Below are 22,388 nucleotides of genomic sequence, written 5' to 3'. Positions count from 1 at the left end.
TGTGTGTGTGTGTGTGTGTGTTGATAGGAATCAGCTAATTGAGGAGGGAGCAGCCTTGGGGCCTGCAGTCTCATAGCCAAACAACAGGATGGTGTGGAGAGCACTGAAGGATTAGCTCGTCTCTTGCACTGGTGTCTTAATCTGGCCTCGCTCAGGGGGCGAGACGCCTGTGGGGGATTTTCAAGTGGACAAGTCAGCAATGTGCTTTCTTAAGGTTTCTATACGACTGTACTAAACAACAATGAGTCACAGCAGGGTGGAGGCTGCAGCAGCACACTTGCTGAGGATAATAATGAAGACACACACCAAAAAAAGGCCCTTATTTTTGCACCAAGCACTTCTTACATAATTAGGCTCTTATCTTTCTAAGGACACATGCATGGTTTACTTTTTCTGTTGTTTGGATGCACCTTGCACCTCTTATTATTGTTACACCTTTCCCACCTCCAAATTTATGAAGTATCTCCGAATTAAGTTTGAAAAGATGCTGCAGTGGGCAGATTAAAAACAAGGTAAGGATAGCAGCGATGACGACGATGATAATGAACTTTATTGTTAGTCGAAACATCCCCAAAAAAACCCCACAGTTTCCTTCAAAAACAATAAATGAATATGTACATCAAGAACTAAACTTAGCATGGAAGGTAGGTGTAATAAGCTTGGCAATTTACATTTAAACAAATAGTGCATCATAATACAGTAGAAGCAATTATGTGAAGGGAGTACCTGTCATTCTTCCTGGCGGATAGAACCTGATTAGAAGATATTTGAGGTAATTATCTGCCAATTACATGGGACTGGCAGATAAGGCTGTATTCATTTATGATAATACGATAAAGGATAAGAAATCTAACATGTGTGATTTAAGGAAAGATTGTAAAAAAGGGGAGATGGGGGTAAAGCTTTTCATAAATGGCAGATCTACTGTGATCTGCCCTTTTCTGTCTTGATTCAAGATAATGACTTATTTATAAAAAATAAAAATAAACTGGCAAATGGCACTGCTTTCTTTAAAAAATAGGTTAACAAAATGATCTTCATTCTATAAGCAGTTTGGCTGATAGCGTTGTTATTAGTGGTGTTTAATTCAGTCACAAGATGATAAAACATGCTAAAAATAAACTTTTTTGTCATTTTCATTGCAACACCAGAAAATAACAAATAATGCACCCTAATACACCACCATCACCCACTATGACTTCAATAATAAACATAAAGTAGAATTATCACCTTCCTGACAATGTCAACAAAAACTAAAAATGTATAAACGTTGTTAATGTAGAATTTATAGCAGAACTGTTTGGATGTATTGCATTGAATTAGATTGCACAGGTGTACCTAATGAAGTGGCCGGTGAGTGTATATCCCAACTACCCATCCACCCCTCTCCCCTCCACCAACCAGCATAGCACACACACACGCCTCCTGAGGAGATATGTTTGGTTTGATGTCAAATTTGTCCACATAAAAATAATGTTTGTGCATCATCGACTCTCACTGAAGATAGTTCCGGTTAAAGAATTACTGATGAGGCAAAATATTTATTAGTCTACTTCAGTTTACATTTTGTTGCTATTACTCCAAGAATAAGAAACACAATAACTTGCAGCAGCTATAAAACTAAATGTTCAATTATCTTTAATCACCATCTAGACTACTGGTTTGAAAATGGAAAAAAATCTGGGGGTGCGGAGGTCGAAAGAAGTGAAGTTATGCAGACCATAACTCACCCTAATCTCCTAATGTGCTGTCAACAGAAATAACAAGATGGGAATGTTTTTTCTTGGATAATCCTGGAAAAAACAAATACCTGATAATCAAGCTACTTTATCCCACAAAAATAAAAAATATAAAGCCGTCCTGCTCATTAATGTACAACATTACCCTCAGTGGCATGATATGACCAGAGATAGCCCATTAAAGGGGGAGTTGGAGCGTCACCAACAATAAACTGGCCAGCGCAGGCAAAGTGTTCATGGTTCCAGTTGTGAAATGCATGAATCTACAGTATTACACACTATATATTATAAACCACTATTTGTAGAGAGTTAATATGGAACAGCAGAGCTTAAGTTTGCATGGGGATACACAGTGAGCTCATAAGCTGACCAGCATGCCAATTTCCCAAAAACCTAATCTTTAAATGTGTCCGTTTCTCTCGCAGGATAATGAAGAGCACAGTTATTCCACTCTGAAGTCTAGAAATACCAGTGCCCGAGTCTCGGGATTGAAGCCGGGCACCAAGTACATCTTCCAGGTCCGAGCCAGAACGTCAGCAGGCTGCGGACGCTTCAGCCAGAATGTGGAGATTCAGACTGGGAAAGCAGGTGTGTGTGGATTGTATGATGGTATATATGAAACAGAGAAATAGAAAGAGAGCATACTGTATTACTGAATTGTTGTTTTAAACCTTCTGCCTGCCCTCAGCCAGAGGAGCCCTTCAGCATTCGTATGCTGTTTAATGCAATGGAAAAAGTCCAGTAAGACAGTTTATTCTCTTAAAAGACTTGGCACAGACAGCTTCTCAAAGCCAGGCCAGACTGCACAGCATGGACCGGGGCTAAAGAGACTTGGGTGTCAGTAAGGCCGATAAGCGCCTCAGTCCATCCTTCTGTTCCATTGATCTGCGCTTTGTTAGAGGGTCACCCCTGTCAGCAAAACTGCAGCCTATCCTAGCTTTAAACTGCTGTACACAGTCCCTAGGTGGGTATGGAGCCTTCATGAGTCTGTCCACCTGAGGCAAAACAACACAGAAAGTTAGGTGGTACTAAAACATCTTTTATTGTAATATTTTTCTTTCCTAATGGAGGATTTGGCAGAAAACGAGCAGAGCTGACTCTAGGTCTGCGAAGCTCAACCTCCCGCTTGGTTGGAGTCCCAGTGCTGTTTCATTGACTAATAGTCTCCCTTCATTCTGCTGTTCACTGGACCCCAACATTCCTCCAGTTGATAATGATTCATTTTCAGACTCTGGAAAACAAGAGAAGTGCCCACATCCCACTAGCCTACATGCTGAGTAATCAATACGTCCTAAAGTTTATGACAAACAGACTGAGTAGCCTTTTCCCAGCTCAGTCGTGTCCATCCTTCAGCAAACAGTGCTGTAGTTTCGAAGGGTTGGGTTGTATCCAGGCTTGTGTGATATTGAAACAGTAAGTTGCTTCAAGGTGTAGTCTGGTAGTCAGTCTGAATTAAGTTTTTGCTATGCTAGCTGTGTGGCTCGAAGGATGGAGATATTGTTCTCAGTCAGTCAACCACTTTGTTCCACTTAATAGTAATAACTTTGGTCAACAGACTTTTTAGCGAGCACTGTCATCAGTTCAAAATGTTAATATGTGTAATACTTCAAAACTAAATATGTACTTAATGTTTTGTGCTAAATCATAAATGTTGGCATGCTAGCATGCTAAACCACCACTTTGTTCCACTTCCGAGTAATAACTTTTGTTATCCCCAGGCTAATAGCTAGCACTGTCATCAGTTCAAAATGTTAATATGTGTCATACTTTACAACTGAACATGTTCTTAGTGTTTTGTGCTAAGATGGTGACGCTGGAAAAGTAGGGCTAAATATAAGCATGGTAGCATTGTCATTGTGAACAAGAATGTTAGCAGGCTGACGTTAGCATTTAGCTTAAAGCACCGCTGTGTGTAGGTACAACTCCACAGCTGCCAGTGTAATTGTAGATTCTTACTTCATATTAATGTTAACGTTTTCTGGGAAGGTTATTTTGCCTTCAATTGGCAGTGACTGGTGTAGAGCTAACACAATATGTGCTAGTCATTTCAAGGAGCATGCTTGTGCAGCTAAGTCTCCAACCAGAGTAACAGCCAGGCCAGACCCCTGCTGCTTTACATGGTTTAAAGTAATATATTCAGTATTCAGTTCACTTGTTGCTAACAGTGCCTGCAATTTCCAAATGTTAGTTTAACGCTGCTTGAATGCTGATTTTCTTGCAGTACCATCCAAAGACCAACGTTGTCATTATTTGATTAAAATGAACATAGTATAACAACTTTTCATGTGTCAAGTAATTTTAGTTTAGTATGTATGTCATCACTGAAACCATATTCAAAAGGTTACTATGATAACTCATCTTAACCCATTCCCCTAAATAGTGAGAGTTTTTAGTGCAAAAACCAGGACAGCATCCCTCACTGGGTCCCACAACAATGCCAGTTGTGTTGCTTATGATACCTGATTGAGCTTCAGGAAGTGAAAGTAGGTCGGGTTTAGGTGATAGTATTACATAATAATACACTTAAAATGCAAAAAAATAGTAGTGTTTGGTGTGTATTGGAGTACCTATGGGATGGTTGTGGGGTTCGTTTTTAGTGGTTTGTGGCGGCCGTGATCGTGAGGTTACCAACACATATCAACGCTTGTATCCAATCATGTACATTTATACTTTATTGACTATATTATTTATGCTTAGGTACTGTATGGTTGCTTGGTTATAGCTTCCACTTGGAAAAGGAAATAAAAAAATTGGTCACAAAAAAACAAACATTTGAATATTATTTTACATGAAAAAATTCCACCAAAATCATAAAACATTCACATAATACACAAAAAACTATTACATCTTCATTAAATCATAGGAAGTTTACAATACATCAGTTTTTATTACATTTTATATTACATTACATAATCCGTTACTACATTATGTGCACCCACCATATCAACATTGATAGGCTTAAAATGATAACTTTTTATTTGTTTGACAGTAATGTTATGTGACAGACAGTACATCTGTATTTATAAAGGGACGCTCAAAGGTAACAAGCTTGAACACATATACATCTGGCACAGCAAACAATCTTTTATAGGAACATTTCCTGCCCATAATGCCACTGACAAACTTTCAAAATGCAAACAGGTGGTAATTAGAAAATGCCAGTCTCTTTAATGAAGTTTCACAGTCTTGTTTATCTTGTTTAACCAAGAACACTCTCCCTGCCACCTGTGTTTGTCAGTGTGTGTCAGCGTCTGTGTGTGTTTGTGTGTGTGTGTAAATGGAAACTGCAAACACCTTTTTCCTTCAGCCTGATGTGTTTGTGTGTGTTTTCTCCGCAGCTCCTCTGCGCTACAACACCATGACCATCATTTGGATCTGCATGGCCCTGGTGTCCACACTGGTCACCTTTCTGGCCATCATCATCTGCAGGAAACGGCAAGGCTACACTTTACCACACTACCCATCGCTGCTGTGTGTGGAACACTTTCTTACACTACTCTACCTCTCTTTGTGTGATGTTTCTTGTGATCAAAATCCCATGTGCACTGTATTTTTCCCAACTTTTGCCACATGCAGTATTGGCTTCAAGTAGAATGAAAGTAAAGTTGTAATCTGTCTTAGAATATAGCCTTTAAATGTACTCAAGAAGCGGGGAAGGATCTCATTTAAGCCTATATTTGAGAAGCTTAAAACACCTTTGTTTGCCCTTCTCAAGTTGATAGGTGCATAATACAGGCTTGCACAAATAATCTGCATGCTTTTCTACCAGGAATAAGGCTGATGAGTAGGGGAGGAGTCCTAAAAGCTGTAACTCTTTAGCTTCTCACATCTTCTCAACTCTCCCTGTCTTATTTAGCTAATTTCCTAACTCGCGATTTCCACCTCACAGTGGATTTAATTATGTTGATTCACGTCCAGTAGGCTTGCAAGCCAAATGTTCCCACTTATCCCATCAGCCCCACCCCCCCACCCCCGTTTTTGATGTCCTCAACTTACATCTCTGTAGTACTGCAACGAATAATTAATTTCACCGCAACTTAATTAACTCATACTTCAATGCATATTAAATTTTTCATTTCCATTCTGTTTGAGGGGGGAAAAAGAGGAGACGTTGGAGGATTTAAAGATGTTATCCAATTGAAATCATATTGTCCACTATATGAAATGCTACTAAGATGGAAGATTAAAAAAAAGAGAAAGTCTTCATCCTGCTACAGTTTTCTCAAAATGGCCTTTACAGTAGGTCAAATTAATATATGATTGATTAGAAAATACCTTAAACTCCATTTACGACTCACGACTCAGGACAGTGTCAGTATTTAAACACGAAATAAACCTTAATGAAAATGAATACACATATAATCCACTAAATCATGCAGGTTTCCTAACTTGGAGGCATATAGATGTTTTTTATGCCTTTATACATCACTTAATGGAACAATTTGTAAGTAAGGTAAATCTTTAAAAATTTGCTTTTCCTTTTCTCAGTAGCATGAGCTTTCATCTCGTAGCTTGGACAAGTGAATGATTTGTGTAGAAGGGACAGTGATCATAAGTCAGCAACACAGCTATACCTGGTTTCTTAAGTAGCTATATTGAATTATTATCTTGATTCTTGATAAAGTTTAACCATGGACCTCACAACCATTGTATAAGGGCAGGACAAGTCCTACCCACTTTTTAAAATTATTAGTTTAGTCTCATTCTGACTTGAACCTCAGTATATGCTTGTGATGGTGGCTGAGACTCAAAGACTGAAAAGGCACCCCACAGCGTGATGTTGGGGAGTTAAGATGTCTTCTGATGCTCGGTACTGGCAGGTGTACAAAAGCGCTATTTTTAATTCCTGCAGGAAACTCAGGAAGCACAAAACTGATTTTTACTCTGGCCCACTTCACTGTTTGAAGAGCACTGCATTTCAGCCTGGACACATCCCCTTAAACACATTTAAAACAGGCTTCCAAACACAGATTCCCACCCCCCGCTAACAAACACTCACAGCAGCCAGTAACAGCTTGTGTTTCACTTCGTCACACCCGTGAGACCCAAAGTGTCATTTCTTTTAACCACATTCACTGCCTGGCATGACGAAGGTTAAGGTATGAACTTGACATCATTTACTTACTCAAAAATTGTATTTAGTGTAAACATACACATAGAAATAAGATTTAACCACACCATACAAGACCAGATGTGTCAGGAGTTACAGTATTCTGTATACAAGCTAAAACAGCAGCAAATCAATTAGCCTACAGGGGCAACATTAGAAAATAACTGCACAAACTGCTGAGTATATAAATTGAGTGCTAAACGCTAAACAAAGATGAACTCATAATGTGTAAAAGACAACCTGCTAGTTCTGAGTCTGCATGTGTAAAGAACGTCAATGCCCTGCAGAGATGTGTTAATGTCTTCTTTACATGGAGAATGTTGTCAGTCAGCTTTACTATCAAAACATGGAGGCATACGAATAGAAAGAAGGTTTATTAATTTACTCATTAACTTTCACTCATTTACTCATAGTCCGTTCATCCAAATTTCAAAATATATATATTTTTTATTTCCTTCTAGTGGTATAACAATGTTGGCGAGGCCGCAGAAATCTCATGCAACAACCTGCACAAATAAATAGTATACAGTATATATAATATTTTTGTCATTTGGCTGTACTGACAATTTGAGGTCATTTGTGACTTTGTCTTTGATCCTCCACCATGTTGGTGTACTGGAAAACCTAAATTACAAGGTGAACAGATTGACGTTGTTCCCCATCACTGGCAGCCTTAGCTATGTTTCAGCTGTTTTAAGTGAAATGGGCCCCACCCTCTGAAAGGGCCCCTGACTGACATGCAAAAACTGATTAATTGTGGACAGTGCTTCAAAGCTAACAGCCAGCTTTAATTGCAGTTAGAACCAGTTAGCAGCTGTCCAGCAGCGTGCCGGTGGTCATACTGTCATGCTTCATGGTCAGTGCTGCTTTTGCATCACTAAAAATGTAAAAAAAAAAATATATATATATTAACTGCAGGAACTGACTAACAAGCTGACGAGTGAGCAGGAGCCACGGGCCTTTTAGCAGGGAGGAGGTCAGCCAACTGCTGGGTGGTATAGCAAGGAGCGCTGCAAGGGGGCGAGGTGGGTATTAGGTCGATTCTAAGGGTCTGACAGGGGCCCTAAAAAATTATTAGAACATAGGTTAATAAAAAGATAATCTAGTCATCATTCATTATTGATGGACATTAAAGTACATTTTATTTACATTGTACTCTTAAACAAACAGTTTATTTTTCTTCCAAAATCCCTGGAAGCGCCCCTGGGTAGAGCATTTAGAATCAGTCAGGACGGATCTACTGAGTCCTTACTCTGTCTAACTAAGATCTGCAGAGAGCAGCTGATCAGCAACGAGCCAATCACAGGCCAGGCACGCAACCACATGGTCATACTAGCTCATATAAATATAAAAACAACCAAAACAAAACCAGTTTAAGTGAAATCAGAAAGAAAACTGAGTGGTGCCTTCATGTGCACCTCGTAAACTCATCTACCAACATAAAGTTATTCTCTTATAATTCATTTCTCTCCTCTCTTTTTCTTTAATTAATGAATTAATTAATTAATTGGAGTAGGGGGGGGCACATGAGTTCTTGAAACAGGCCTCCAGATGCTCAACGCCGCCACTCTTCCCCATAAATAAAGCTAAAACTAAGCTTCACCGAATGATAAATAGCTCTTTTAAAAGTGAACAATTATTGATTTATTAATTATGAGCTGTGGTTTTATCTGCAGTGGAATTTGATAGTATAAATGCTTCACTATTGTCCTGTATTCACCCCGCTGTATGTTTGTGTGTGTGTGTGTGTCTGTGTGTGTGTCTGTGTGTGTGTCTGTGTGTGTGTCTGTGTGTGTGTGTGCTTTGTATAGACACTGTGGCTACAGCAAGGCCTTCCAGGACTCTGATGAGGAGAAGATGCATTACCAGAACGGCCACGGTATGTTTGGCCCCCGTTCTCCAATTATTACCAATAAAAGATTAGATCGCGTCCCTTGAAGAGGTCGCATTTTCATCCCCGATGTAATAAAGTTCATCCTTAGAGCAAACAATTTTCTCCATGCTGAGCGATTACAGGGGCACAGCGGCCTTATTTTCCGCATGCTGTTTATTCCTTCCCCCTCTCTCTAGCCGTCTGTTCCTTTCTCCGAATCATTTTCTTTCCTTTTCATCAAGTCTTCCCTCCACACACCAGTGACGGGGGGCTCAGATGCGATGTCGCTCTCATTCTCTGATATGTGACCAAATGCTAATGTTGTGTATTTTAGTGTCATTCCCCGATGCGAGGTTCTATATCGACCCGCACACATACGAGGACCCCTGCCAGGCAGTCCACGAGTTTGCCCGAGAAATTGAAGCTTCCAGGATCAAAATAGAGAAAATCATTGGCTCAGGTAAAACCATCAACTTGTGCGCGCTTACACACACACACACACACGCACACACACACACACAAACACACAGTGAGAATCATTGGCTGAGCTAACTTAAAATCATTGGCCGGTGTAAAGGCTATGGTGTGCAGCAGAGAGGAGGATGGCAGAGCGGAATCAGAGCGTTGCGTGGGGCTGTCAATCAAAGCTCCTCAGACAAGCGGGGAATACTAACAGCGTGTCAGCTCCACAATACACTGTGCTAGATATGACTGCTGCAACCATAAGGAGGAATAAAGAGTCCAGAAGTGAGGAAGACAAATAACAGCACACTTAAAGTTTCTCGGTGCAAAAGATAAGAATTAATGAGAAAGTGGATGATTGGCTTACTTTAGGTTTTGCACATATATGTAGACGGGCTGCCTATAAGTAGATTTGTTTCTCTTATCTCACTTGGGAAATTACGTTAAGACACATTCTCATTTACAACCATGTCTTAAGAGGAGCTGAACACATTGCATGCTTAATATACCAGACTGAATGTATTTGGGATCATTTTTGTGTGTGTGTGTTTTTAGGGGAGTTTGGGGAGGTGTGTTACGGACGCATGAGGCTCCCCGGGAAGCGAGACATCCCAGTGGCACTGAAGACCCTGAAGGCAGGATACACAGATAAGCAGAAGAGGGACTTCCTGGCTGAGGCGTCCATCATGGCCCAGTTTGACCACCCTAACGTAATCCGTCTTGAGGGAGTGGTAACCCAGAGTACGCTGCTGTTAATCTGTGTATCAGTCTGAAGCTAGTTTCGGGATTATTGGGCCTCATGCAAGAACATTTTCTTAATCTTAAATATATCTTTGTTTTTTCATGAGGTGGACCTGTACATGTCATATTCGTAAATGACGCATATATAAACGCGCGTTCCCAAGAATAGTAAATTAGTATAATTGACACCCTCAAAATACCTAATAAGGTCAGGCATCTGGCATAGTTAAAAATAGCTCAATTCATGAAAATGGCACCAAAGACTAAGAAGAAGAACTTTACAAGCTCTGAGATTGAGATCCTGCTCTCAGAAATAGATTAACAGGAACACATATTATTTAGAAGTGTAAGTGATGGAATTAAAGGTCCCGAGAAAGCCAAAGAATGGGAAAAAATTACTCTTAGTGTGAACGCTGTCTCGACTGTTGGCCACAACTTCACAGAAATAAAAAATAAATAGTTTGACATGAAATCGGATGCCAAAAAACGGAGTGGAAACACCAATTAAAACATGCTTATGAAAATTATAATCCATTTCTGCCAAGTTTATTTCACTAGATGCCACTACTTTCTACGCACTGCGCCTTTAAAATTCTACATACTGCACCTTTAAATGACATGATAATATCATGTCTAAATTGTTAAATACTACTTTACGACCTTACCTTACGACTAAAGAAATACTTCTACAAACAGAGTAATGTTACCATGATTATGGATTCTGAAGTGTAATTTATATATTATAACTCAAAATGTCTTCAAAGTAATGCACGGGACACAATCCAGTTGTCAACAACAAAGTTCTATTGCATTGGAGAATGGCAGGCTGGTTGTGCGTGACTGGTACGACAGGACTGCACCACTCGTAAATTTTGTTCGCAATCCTTAATATGAGAAAATTGGTAAATATGGCAAGTTTGCGTAAATCTCTCGTACACGTAATTTAGGAACAAATCTGTGCGTACAAGTGTTTCTTGCATGTGGCCGATTATCTCTGAAGCAGTTATGCTAGGACATCTGGAATATTAATTAGCAAAAGTGTAATAATTACCAATAAAAATACAATTTTAGGCTACCCACCCACATAAGCTTTTTCTGTGTGTAATGTCATGGAGGCCAGACATAACTTATTTTAACAGATTTTGTCCCATAAGCTCTTGAGTGCTCTTCCTTTGACTTACAATTCTGGCTCCACATTCACATTTTGTCTGAGTAAGCCCATTGTGATTCCGAGGAGGACCTGAGAAGAAGAGAGGAAAGGATTGTGGGTTGAATGGCCTAATATTTTCCAGGGAGCTCAAATCACATAGGAATATTAGAATGTGTGACATTTTTGGATGGTAAAAGACTTGCTGAATCTTGACTGGGATAATAACCCTGATAATAATTACATTTTACCTCCTAAAATATATATTCCATCTGCAAGGTAATACGTGAGTGTAAGTGCTGACTGGGTTTAGGCGCTTTCGAACCTTGTTTTGCCAAAGTTCTTTAAAGGATCAGTTCACCCAAATCACAAAAACACCATATATGTTATTTTTTCCAGATTGAACCCCTGTTTTTATAGAGGCTGTTCAAAGCTCAGTGATGGATTATCCTTGACATTATTCTCATGCTGTGTGCCCAATTTTATACTACATACTAACTGTTTACAGTAGGTACTGTATAGTATACTTTAGATATGGCTAGTATGCAAGAAGTGATATATCTTTTTTGTTTTTCACCATCTTTCTGGAGCTGTCTCACCACCGTTCACAATGTATTTTCCTTTATTAGCTGGTGTGAGAACCAACCACTATTTCCTCTGTGCATTGCATCATGAGCTAATAATGAACACCAGCAGTGCACTTAATTCAAGCTCTTTTTAATTGCATGCATACTTGTGAAGTACACTTAAATTTGTCATTTATCTAGTGTGAACACACTACATACTTAAAACCTGCTCAGAATTAACATGCAGTGTTGTGTTGAGACTTAGAGTGCCATATGAAATGAACACTACTGCATCTTCATGGTTCGATAGCATGAGGTGTAAGTGAAAAGTGAGTGTTTTTGTGGTTTAAGTGAAGTGACCCTTATGTGAGAACACGGGGGAAAATATGCTACAATAAAATTAAGTCAGTTGGTTTGAAAAAGCCATAAAGCTCATCTAAGAGTTATTCTTAAAGATTTGTTGTGTTAAGGTTTGCACACAAAAGAGAATTGTCTTTACTTCCTTTTAATTCCATTTGATGCCATAAAATATGTTTCTTTTCATCACAATTAGTAACATTTTTTACTATAACCAACTTTCTTCACACAGTAATTTTGTATAGTTTGTCATTTCTTTTGTAAATCATATGCAGCACAGACAGTAAATTAGTGTTAAACATACTGAATAGGTTGTAGATATTCAGTGCAGCGTAGAAACACTCCTCTATGTTTCTGTTTGTCTTTCCAGGCAAACCAGTGATGATCATCACAGAGTACATGGAGAACGGCTCTCTGGACTCCTTCCTCAGGGTTGGTATTGAAGCCTTTTGGTCTTGAAGGTTCTTAGAAGTGTTTGAGAATTCTAATGGGTCAGGTCTTTGGTCTCGGTCTCCTCAGAGTTTGGTGGTAAGGCGTCACTTTGACTGTTGACATGCTGTATCATGTATAATGAGCAGGTGGAGATCTTTGCTTTGCCTGTTCAAACATATCCTGCTTCTCATTGATGTCCATTGAAAATTATGTATCTCCAAGTTGTCAACTAATCAGCTACTAGCTAAAAAACTTTATTTAGGCTTGTTCAAATTCCATTTTTAAATAAAACAGCAGTTTTAAGAGTTTTGTGATCATTTTTTTCAAAACAAAAGTGACATTATGCTTACTGTAAATTTCTCTCTTGCTGTGTTTCAAATTGCATACTTCCGTTAGTGTACACAGTGTACTACATAGAAGTGTACTATGTACTTATATGTGTAGAGCACATTTTGACAGGTTAGTGTTGTCTCAAATCAAACACGGCTGTTGCACACTTTCCCGAAATGACGATTAGATAGTTAGCAAGCTAGCGTTAGCATTCGCGTTATGGTTTGCGGTACCAAATCATTACAGACTGTTTTGAACCCAAGAAAGATACTGACAGCTTATATGTGACAACAGTATAGCTGTGCTTAATGTTGTAGTTACAACATCCTCGGCCAGCATTTCCAGTTTGAAAAGTAGTCCCTCCCCTTTCGCTATATAGCCAAGATGGCGAACAATGAGGGCGAGAAGTGTCCATAGTTCCACACTCAACTTTTTTATTGTTTTGAGTGCACTATCCAGGTACTCATAGTGCACTACATTTTTCCATACTTCTCACTGTCAACACGCTTATGCACTCAAAACATTAATGGTAAGTACAGAAGTACGAGATTTGAGACACAGCGTTTCTTTATCTTGTACAAAGTGAAATACAGCATACATCACTTCCTGTGTATGGAGGGATAGTTGCCAACCTGTCAGGCACTGGCGGTTTGAAGCAGAAAAAGTTTTCTTTAACAAGTCACAGGTTGAATTAACATTGTAATACACTGGCAATGTCAAACAGCTGAGGTATTTGCTTATGTGAAAATACTGTGGATTATTACTTGAAAGCAAATCCCTAGCATGTTTTATTCTCTTATCTTCACTCTCTTCTCTATCTTGATTAAAATCTCTTCTATTATCACTCTCCTCCTCTTTTTTCTGCTGCTATACATCCCATCTTTTTGATCTTCCATTAATACTGTCTCTCCTTGCTTCCTCCTTCCTGATATTTCCTTCCTCTCCCTTTTCTTTTTCTTACGTCCTGTAGAGACATGATGGCCAGTTTACTGTTATCCAGCTGGTTGGGTTGCTGCGCGGCATCGCGGCTGGTATGACCTACCTGTCTGACTTGGGATACATCCACAGAGACCTGGCTGCCCGTAACATCCTGGTCAACAGCAACCTGGTGTGTAAGGTGTCTGACTTCGGCCTGTCCCGAGTGCTGGAGGACGACCCAGACGCCGCATACACCACCAGTGTGAGTTTTCACATTGAGGCAAGCATTAATTCAGCCACACCCACACATTCAGACACGTTTAACAGTACAAAAAAGCATCTTTTAATGATATTTTGAGAAGTAGGCTTATTATTTATTTATTTTTACTCAAGAGTGACATGAATTGAACGATACTTCTCTCTGTGCGTCAAGTATGGTTCAAGATCTATGAGATGGTTAGCTTAGCTTAGCACAAAGACTGGAAGCAGGTGGAAACATCTAGCCTGACCCTGTAAAATGTTTAAATATCTGTCAACCAGCACAACTACAGTTCACTAATTAACGCATAGTATATTTTGTTTAATACACACACTCAAAGAATTACAAGCTAACTGCATATCCGAACTTAAAACTAGTACCTTATGTGCTGGGACAATTCCTTGGTGAACAAAGCTAGCTAAACTTTGCAAAGACATATTTACACTATATAACTCCCACTAAAACTACACATTGTTGTTTCTACATTTCAGTTTGTGCATTTGTTGGTGAGATTTAGAGGTGCCCGTTGGAGAATTGTTGAACTTTGTGACAGAGTTACGGCAGGTTCAGACATGGCACGGAAGCGCTGCAAGGCGGCGTGCTCAGAAATTCTTGTGCGTGCCACAGCCCTTCAGTTCACACCAGATGTGTATTTCTCCGCACCAGTCGGCAAGCAGCTCTGCTCCTCGACTCCTCTGTTGTCACACATGGAGCTGTTTTTTCTCACTGTCTGTTTGCGTGTGTATGACACCCCACCCCCACCCCCACCCCTTATAGCCTCTCTCTCTCTTTTGTGTGTGTGTGTGCGTGTGCGCGTGTGCGTGCGTGCGCACGCATGCCTGTGTGTGTTCATCTCGTGCTCTGATTAGACACACACACACACATCGCATCCGTCAAACGGGGTGTTTAATTATTGAAAAATAGTTTTATTTTGAAAATCGACCGGATTCTTTCGTTGTTGCTTTGTTTGACTTCCTGCCCGGCTTGACACATTCGGCCATGGCACGCAGAGAAAATCCAGACGCCGAAACGATCGCTGCACAGCGCGCACCAGCAGCGGGGCAGAACGCTGCGGCGCTTCCTTGTGAACGACACCACTGATTAACATGGACGCCGAAACGAAAATGGCTCCGCTCCTCGGCGCCTCACAGCTAATCGCGGCGCTTCCGCGTCCGGCTGTTTCCCCCTGCTTCTAGCTTTTATGCTAAGCTAAGCTGAGCTAATCACCTCCTGGCTCTAGCTCCACACTTACACCCAGACAGTGTAGTAGTGGTAACTCTCAACAAGAAAAAAACAAAAAGTATATTTCTCAAAAATTTAAATGTTTTAAATTTTGAATTTCAGAACAGACGACTGAAAGGACAAAATATAAGAATATAAAAATGGCTTTTTCTGGCTATAACGTTACCACAATTATCAGATTTTTTTGTTAGAGCAAATATAATGCATCACAGTTTGAGGATCAGGTTTTATATTTAGTGATTTACATTGATAAGATCTAGCCAGGAAAACTGCATCAAGACATAAATAAAAGTTTGAGGCAAACACAGTTTTACAAAAGCAATACAAACGCAATCAATGTCACATGAAAGCGAGAGCAGAGTAAAGTGCTCCAGGAGGGAGCAGTCCAATATTAAATGTTCAGCCTAATGGGAACAAATGTATTAAATCTTAACTAAAAAAAAAAAAAGGCTGCTCCTCACAGAGTCTGATACGATCAGCTCACAGCAAATAAATGGAAATCAGTTTGACACATTTCTCTGTGGCAGTCTGTTTATGCACAGCAGTCCAGTTACAGGAAGCAAGGTGATTTTGTGCAGCATTACTCAGAGACATTCTGAAGGGATTATAGTGATATTACAGTACACTACAGTATCATTACGGCACATCTCTAATTAATGGTTGATAATGGTTGGAGATTAGTACACTTCATATCTGGACGTTGTTGAAAAGTGAATCAGGGTGTGTCCATACAGTGTTTTTCTCTGGCAGAAAAGCTGGCTAGTTATATTTCTATGAAAACATATCATCACTCTAACCCTGTGATAGACGAGCATCACCCCATTGCTTTGATGCTTGATTGTTCCTGTCTGACATAGGTCCTATCATAAAGCTCAGGATAGACACACATGCCCAGAACAAGCTTCCATTTTCTTGGTTACCAGGGTGATGAGTCCTAACCCATCTAATATATGATTGGTTGGCTGAAAAACAGCGACAGTGACAACACCTGCAACTGTTTGAAAAGTTCAGCTCTCTGAAAAAAGACGCAGGGTACAGCGCCTTCTCCCTAGACAGCCACATGCTGCCTCATAAGCTCTCTCCTCATTGGGAACAATTAAAAAAAGACGCTAAGGAAAAAAAGCTATACCTATACAAACCTGAAAGCTGCTTATTGTGTGAAATCTGGCAGCAAAGTCACTTTGAAGAACCTGAAACTATTGAGATCAAGAGTTGGGGTTATAGAATTCTGGTGGCCAGTTGCCAGTTTTAAATCTTTAGTAGGACATCAAGTCTTTAGGAGTTCAAAGTGCGATCTGAAAGGCAGTAGGTTTGAACAGACTCTAACACTAACACTGACAACCGTTATCAAGTAATAAGCAGCTGTGATGGGAATGAGCAGCTTTAGGCTGTAACAGATAATAGAATGTCCTACAAACAAATCAAGTCACAGAAACTAATTCAGTAAATAACTTGTTTATATGCTTCAAAGAGTCCTTTGTAGATATAACTGAGAGTCCTGTTTTCACCAGATACTAAACCATTTGAGTATTAGACATATTGACACAGACTCTGGCCCATGGCAGTAAAAGACAGACTATCTGACATGATTAGGCTGTCGGTCTCTCAGATCCGATCTCGAACAGTGAATACCTCAAAGTCAAGTATCTGTAATGGGCTACACTGTGAGAGTAACCTTCAAATGTTTAAAGTAACCTACAGGGAGTGCTTTGTTTGTGTAAGACGTGATGTATCCATTTGTCAACCTAATTAACTGTCAGTTTTTTATCAAGAATAATGTAAGTAGTTTACATACTTGCCAAAATGTGCAAGTCTATTCTTCTCCTGATCACATTTCCACCATGACTCATTTTAGTCTCCAGTGTGTCACTGAAGTCTCTGTACATTTAATCAACAGTGGAAGTACATTTACTCAAATACTTCACTTTAGTAGCCATTTAGATAGTACTTAACCATTTCCACTGTATTTTTACTCTATTACACTTATTTTACTGCTACTTGATACTTATTAGATTGGGATTCTACATACAATAGATTCAATGAGCTTATAAATACAGGTTTTGTATTGTAGACGTAAGCCTAACCCTGACTGGATGCAGCATTTAAATGCTGTTTAGACATATTTAAACGAGGCATCAGTTATAATAACACAATGATAATATACATAATATAACAGTATGAAAGAGACTTACCTGCACAATGAACACTTTCACTGTTATTGTTTTATAGGTTATATTGATAATACTTGTCATTTGATCTATTGCTCATGTAAAAATATTGATTTGCGCAGCTTTAAGTAAAGTTTCATTGCTTACTTGATCAAACAGCATAAGGAATTATTTGTAGACCGAGACACACAGTCCTATTTTGAAATTATGATGTGTTTTTGACCACTTGTACCGCCCAGTTCATTTGTAAGACTTGTAGGTTAAGTGCCTTACTCATGTCTAACTCATTGGTACTGCAAATGTTCATCTTCACCAACGACACCAACAAAACCTATGAAAAACCAAACCTAATCATTTGTTAGTCTGTTTCTAAATATTCTCCGCCTTCCCAACACTGTCTGGGGCACTTAGCCCAAAGACTATGGAAGAAAAAACATATGTATAGATTCATTTTTGTAAAAAGGTATTTTCCTAAAAAGACTTGTCACTATAGTTTTTACCAAACAAGAGAAAATAATATATTTGTTGGGGACTATTCTCTGAAAGGTATTAATACACATTTTGTTCCCTAGTGAGTATTAACAACAGCAGAGGAGTTTATGTGGAATTCCTTGATGGTTTTGGTGATGTAGAATCTGACCAGACTTTGATCACATGTTTATTTGTCTAGATGTAACATCTTTTTTCCAACTCTGTCTCAGAAAGTCTGTATTTGTCCTTCTTCGTCTTCCCTACAGGGCGGTAAAATCCCGATCCGCTGGACAGCCCCAGAAGCCATCGCTTACAGGAAGTTCTCCTCCTCCAGTGACGTGTGGAGCTACGGAGTGGTCATGTGGGAGGTTATGTCTTACGGAGAACGACCATACTGGAACCTCACCAACAGAGATGTAAGCGCGTCTCTTGACCATAACTAACCTTTGATGTTATTATCATAGCAGACTGTGTAATCTTTCTTGCTGTCCTTGTGCAGGTGATCAAATCTGTGGAAGAGGGCTACCGGCTGCCTGCCCCCATGGGCTGCCCTGCTGCTCTACACACACTCATGCTGGACTGCTGGCAGAAGGATCGCAACGAGAGGCCGCGCTTCTGCCAGATAGTCACCGTTCTTGACAAGCTAATCCGCAACCCAGAGAACCTGAAGTCTATTGACACGCTCTGCAGGTGGGTGGACCGCTGAATAGATTCATTTCTGTAGCAAAGCAACATGGGTGCATTATGTCACATACTGAGGAGTTCTTTTGATTTAATTTGGCCAGACTGTTCACCAACATGTAATCAAATATTGGTTCATGTGATTAGCGGATTAAGCAGAAAATCAATGTGAGACGTGCCTGCGAGGGGTTGAGAAGATGATATCCTGGACAATATATGGTGACAGACTGCTAGGCCGTCCTGGTAACCATCCTGGTGTGGGAGGCAGAGTAAATCCAGTCTCATCCCGCCGCCCGAGCGCGGTGGGATAAAGTTACAGCCTAAAGTCCCCCCCCCCCCCCCCCTCAAAGTTCTCTGGCAGATCAAGCGAGCGGTCGCGTTTGCTTTCCAATAAGCTCATCTCTGATAGACGCGCTGTGCGTTAAGTAAAAGCCTCGCTGCGATATTGACATTGATCTGCGGTGAATCTGGGACCAGGTTTAAGAGGACACCCGGCTGAAGCTGGACCCCGTGTAAATTGCTCAGTTCAGATCCCAGGTCCTCAGGAGTCAGTGGTGCGTGGAATTGCGCATCTCCGTATGTGTATGTAAGCGTGCGTGTGTGTGTGTGTGTGTGGATGAGGTGAGGGAAACAGTGAGTTGAGGAAGAGGCAGAGGAGAAGGAGGAGTGTAAAGGATTTCTCCCAGTATTAATCTACCCAAAGCTGCCATCCTGCAACCACAGCCGCCACCTCTTCTCTATCATTTTAACTGCTATTGATTTTCTGCCTCGGTTACTTGCACATTTCAAATACCCCCTACCCCACGACTCCCTTCCCTCCCCCGACCCCTCTCCCTCTTCCTCACTTTTTGACTCTTCTCGTTTTTGTACTTTCTCCAACTAATCTTTTTGTCTTCCCATTCATCTTCCTCCCTCTCTCTCTCTCTCTCTCTCTCTCTCCCTCTCTCTCTCTCTCTCTCTCTATCTATCTATGGACCATCTGTCTCTCTCGTTGGGTCGCAGTTTAAACAGTCCTCCGCTGATGGACAGAGCTATTCCCGACTTCAGTAGCTGTAACTCAGTAGACGAGTGGCTGGACACCATAAAAATGGGCCGCTACAAGGACCGCTTTGCAGCAGGGGGGTACCACACTCTGGGACACGTCATAGGCATGAACCAAGGGTATGTACTGACCATGGCGGAGTGATAACAGCTCAGTCAGAATTGTTAGCTGTCGGGCTCCACCAACTGATAGATTTGTGTGATATAAATTTGTAGCTTAAAACCCCTGTATTCTGCACTCAGACTGTTTGATTGTCACTTTGAAATTTAGCTTCTGCCAATTTGGATCGCTGTAAAATATGTTTCCAGTAAATCTCAGCCAGTCAAGCTAATATAAGTTTGGCCACCGTCATTTCAGCAGCGCTCATTTGCTTTATTAATTATCACCTCCGCAGTTCTGTCTAATTTGTTGCTTTTTTTCCATTGAGCTCAGTCACAAGCACCACAAACCCTCCTACAGTTCTTTTATATCTGTGCCAGGAGTCAGAAAATGTGCATCTCTCTTTCATCCAGCCTTCAATGAGCACAGTGTAGAAGTAACACATATTTCCAGCACATTGTGAGGGATGAGGATTTCAAGTATGATACAGATACTTGTTGGCTGAAACTGCTGATAGTTCATACATAGTTTCAAGTAATGGTAAGTAATACAATAATGCACACATGGTAACAACATCACATCATACTCACCAGTCTGACAGAAATAATTTCTACATTAACCTATTAATTCCAACCGTTTCTGATTTGCTTCTTTTTTTTTTGATCGGCTTCTGTCAGTGAAGCTCAACACTTAATACACTTGAGTATTTTGCATTGAAAGGTCTGTAAAGGAAGTGGGAGATTATGCCCTTTCTGTTTTAGCATGTGAAATATCTGTGCAGGTGGTGCTGCCTGTAATTCAGCACTGATTGAAAGAATGGCAGAGTAGATAGTAGGCAAAAAGTTGACTGATGGATTTAATTCTGAGGAAACAGTATCCAGAATTTGTCAGGACAACAGATAAAGTAAGTTTCTAGGAAGTTCTGAGCATCAGGTAACAGCAAACAGCACCAACTGCAATGTAACAGAATAGCAGATAGAAAACTGGTAGAATTCTTATTAATTAACATATAAATAAATGTAGATGTTTCTAATACAGTTCATTCAAGTAGGGAATGAATTTACAATATGTTCTGCCAAAACTTTTTAAATGTGAACATTTTTCATGCCTGAGAAGCCTCTTTATTTTCCTACAATTTGACTCATCAGCATTATGACAAGGGCTGGGTATCGGTACTCAATAACTTTAAGGTATCAACCAAAATAAATCGATACCAAGTAGTATCAAAACTTCTCCCATCAAACGATACCTGCAATCGATCCTTTTTGAACCCAGAGCTAGAAAATATGACACAATCAACACAAGCCTTCTTTGATTTAATGCAACATGTGATTGTCTAAAAGTCTTAATAATTTAGAGACTTTCAAAATGCATTTGTGTAAAACTGAAATCATTTACATGTGGAGGAGTGGTGGCATCTTATGCAATTTAATGCTTCTATTGACATGATGGGTATAGAATGAAGAATTCAATTGGTATCAGTATCATTTTAAGGGTATTTGGGTTTTTACTGGTATCAAAATGTTTAATTATGACTATCATGGAACACTAAAACCATCCTTGTACATTGTGTGTGTGGTGCAGGGACATCCAGAGGCTCGGAGTGACGCTGATGGGCCACCAGAAGAAGATCATGACCAGCGTCCAGCTGATGAGAGCGCAGGTTCTGAACAAGAGTGTGCCATCAGTGCACGTATAACTCCAACACTGAGGTTTCTGTCTGCTGAAATCTAGAAACACAGGTTTCTATAAGGTCTAGAGGGACTCCATGGGAAACAAGATGATCAGATAAACGGAAGAAGAAGATACGCAGGAACTTTACAGGACTTTTTTCCTCCAGAGATTGAAGAACAAAACGTGAAAGGTTTTAACTATGGAGCAAGTAAACTTCTATGGGACCGACTTAAGTCCGACCTTTCATTTTTGCTTTCCTATCCGATTACATTTTCTGAGTTTAAATGTCTTGTTTATAAATGAAAAGACTGCCTTAATTACCACAAATTATTTTAATTTTATTGTCTACAAAGAGAAGATAATTTATCAATCATGAATTTATCAGAGTAATATGATTTACAGAACTGGGCAATAGCAAGAGTATATGGAGTGATAAGAGGGTGGGGGATGGGTGTTGTGTGTTCAAATGTTCTGTCTGACACTCGCTGCCTCTCAACAGCTTGAGGAGAATGAGGCCCAGAATAACGCTTGAGTCAGAAAAAGTGGAGGAAAGTGAGATAGGGCTCACCCGAGTTGCCAGATCATCTCCGCAGTGGAGAAGACCTATTTCACCCCAGGCTATTAATATCAACAACAGGCACATTTCTCCGCCATCCAACCTTGATGAATGACCCCAAGAGAGCCCTTAGAGCCCTCTGCCCAGTTTGAAGCTGCACGGCGCACAACTACTGTACTTGGAAGATGTGTATGATTCAGTTACAGTGCACTTTATTCTACAATCTCTCTGTGTTGTAGAGGCTTTGAAGTTGTGTTACAAATCTCCTCGCAGTCATAACTGGAGCTGCAATGTTGGTCCGTTACGAAATTAACCATATTTAAAGATATGATATATATTATTATTCATATGCAGTAACAACCAGGAAGAAAAATAGATATCTGAAAATATTAGTATTAGAAGCCAAAGTGTCTCATCAAGATTTATTTCTGAAGTAGTCTTCACTGTGACAGCAAATTACAAAACAATATTTATATGAAATGTTATTATATGGGCTACTTCATACATTTGCCTCTATTTCA

The 22,388-nt window shown here is 40.0% G+C and overlaps 1 protein-coding gene across 1 annotated transcript in view; it reads left to right on the top strand.

The window, feature by feature from the left end:
- epha8 (eph receptor A8) overlaps positions 1-21,336 on the top strand; it is a 64,536-nt gene extending 43,200 nt beyond the window's left edge. Inside the window, exons 9-19 of the mRNA XM_062416406.1 lie at positions 2,165-2,327; positions 5,078-5,174; positions 8,661-8,728; positions 9,057-9,182; positions 9,740-9,925; positions 12,366-12,427; positions 13,728-13,937; positions 18,082-18,231; positions 18,315-18,505; positions 19,499-19,657; positions 21,222-21,336. Of these exons, the coding sequence (XP_062272390.1) occupies positions 2,165-2,327; positions 5,078-5,174; positions 8,661-8,728; positions 9,057-9,182; positions 9,740-9,925; positions 12,366-12,427; positions 13,728-13,937; positions 18,082-18,231; positions 18,315-18,505; positions 19,499-19,657; positions 21,222-21,336 (1,527 nt within the window). The remainder of the gene's footprint in view (positions 1-2,164; positions 2,328-5,077; positions 5,175-8,660; positions 8,729-9,056; positions 9,183-9,739; positions 9,926-12,365; positions 12,428-13,727; positions 13,938-18,081; positions 18,232-18,314; positions 18,506-19,498; positions 19,658-21,221) is intronic.
- Positions 21,337-22,388: the final 1,052 nt, after the last annotated feature.

Source organism: Scomber scombrus, chromosome 3, assembly GCF_963691925.1.
Source record: "Scomber scombrus chromosome 3, fScoSco1.1, whole genome shotgun sequence".
NCBI lineage: Eukaryota > Metazoa > Chordata > Actinopteri > Scombriformes > Scombridae > Scomber > Scomber scombrus.
This window is presented reverse-complemented; position numbering and strand designations above follow the sequence as displayed.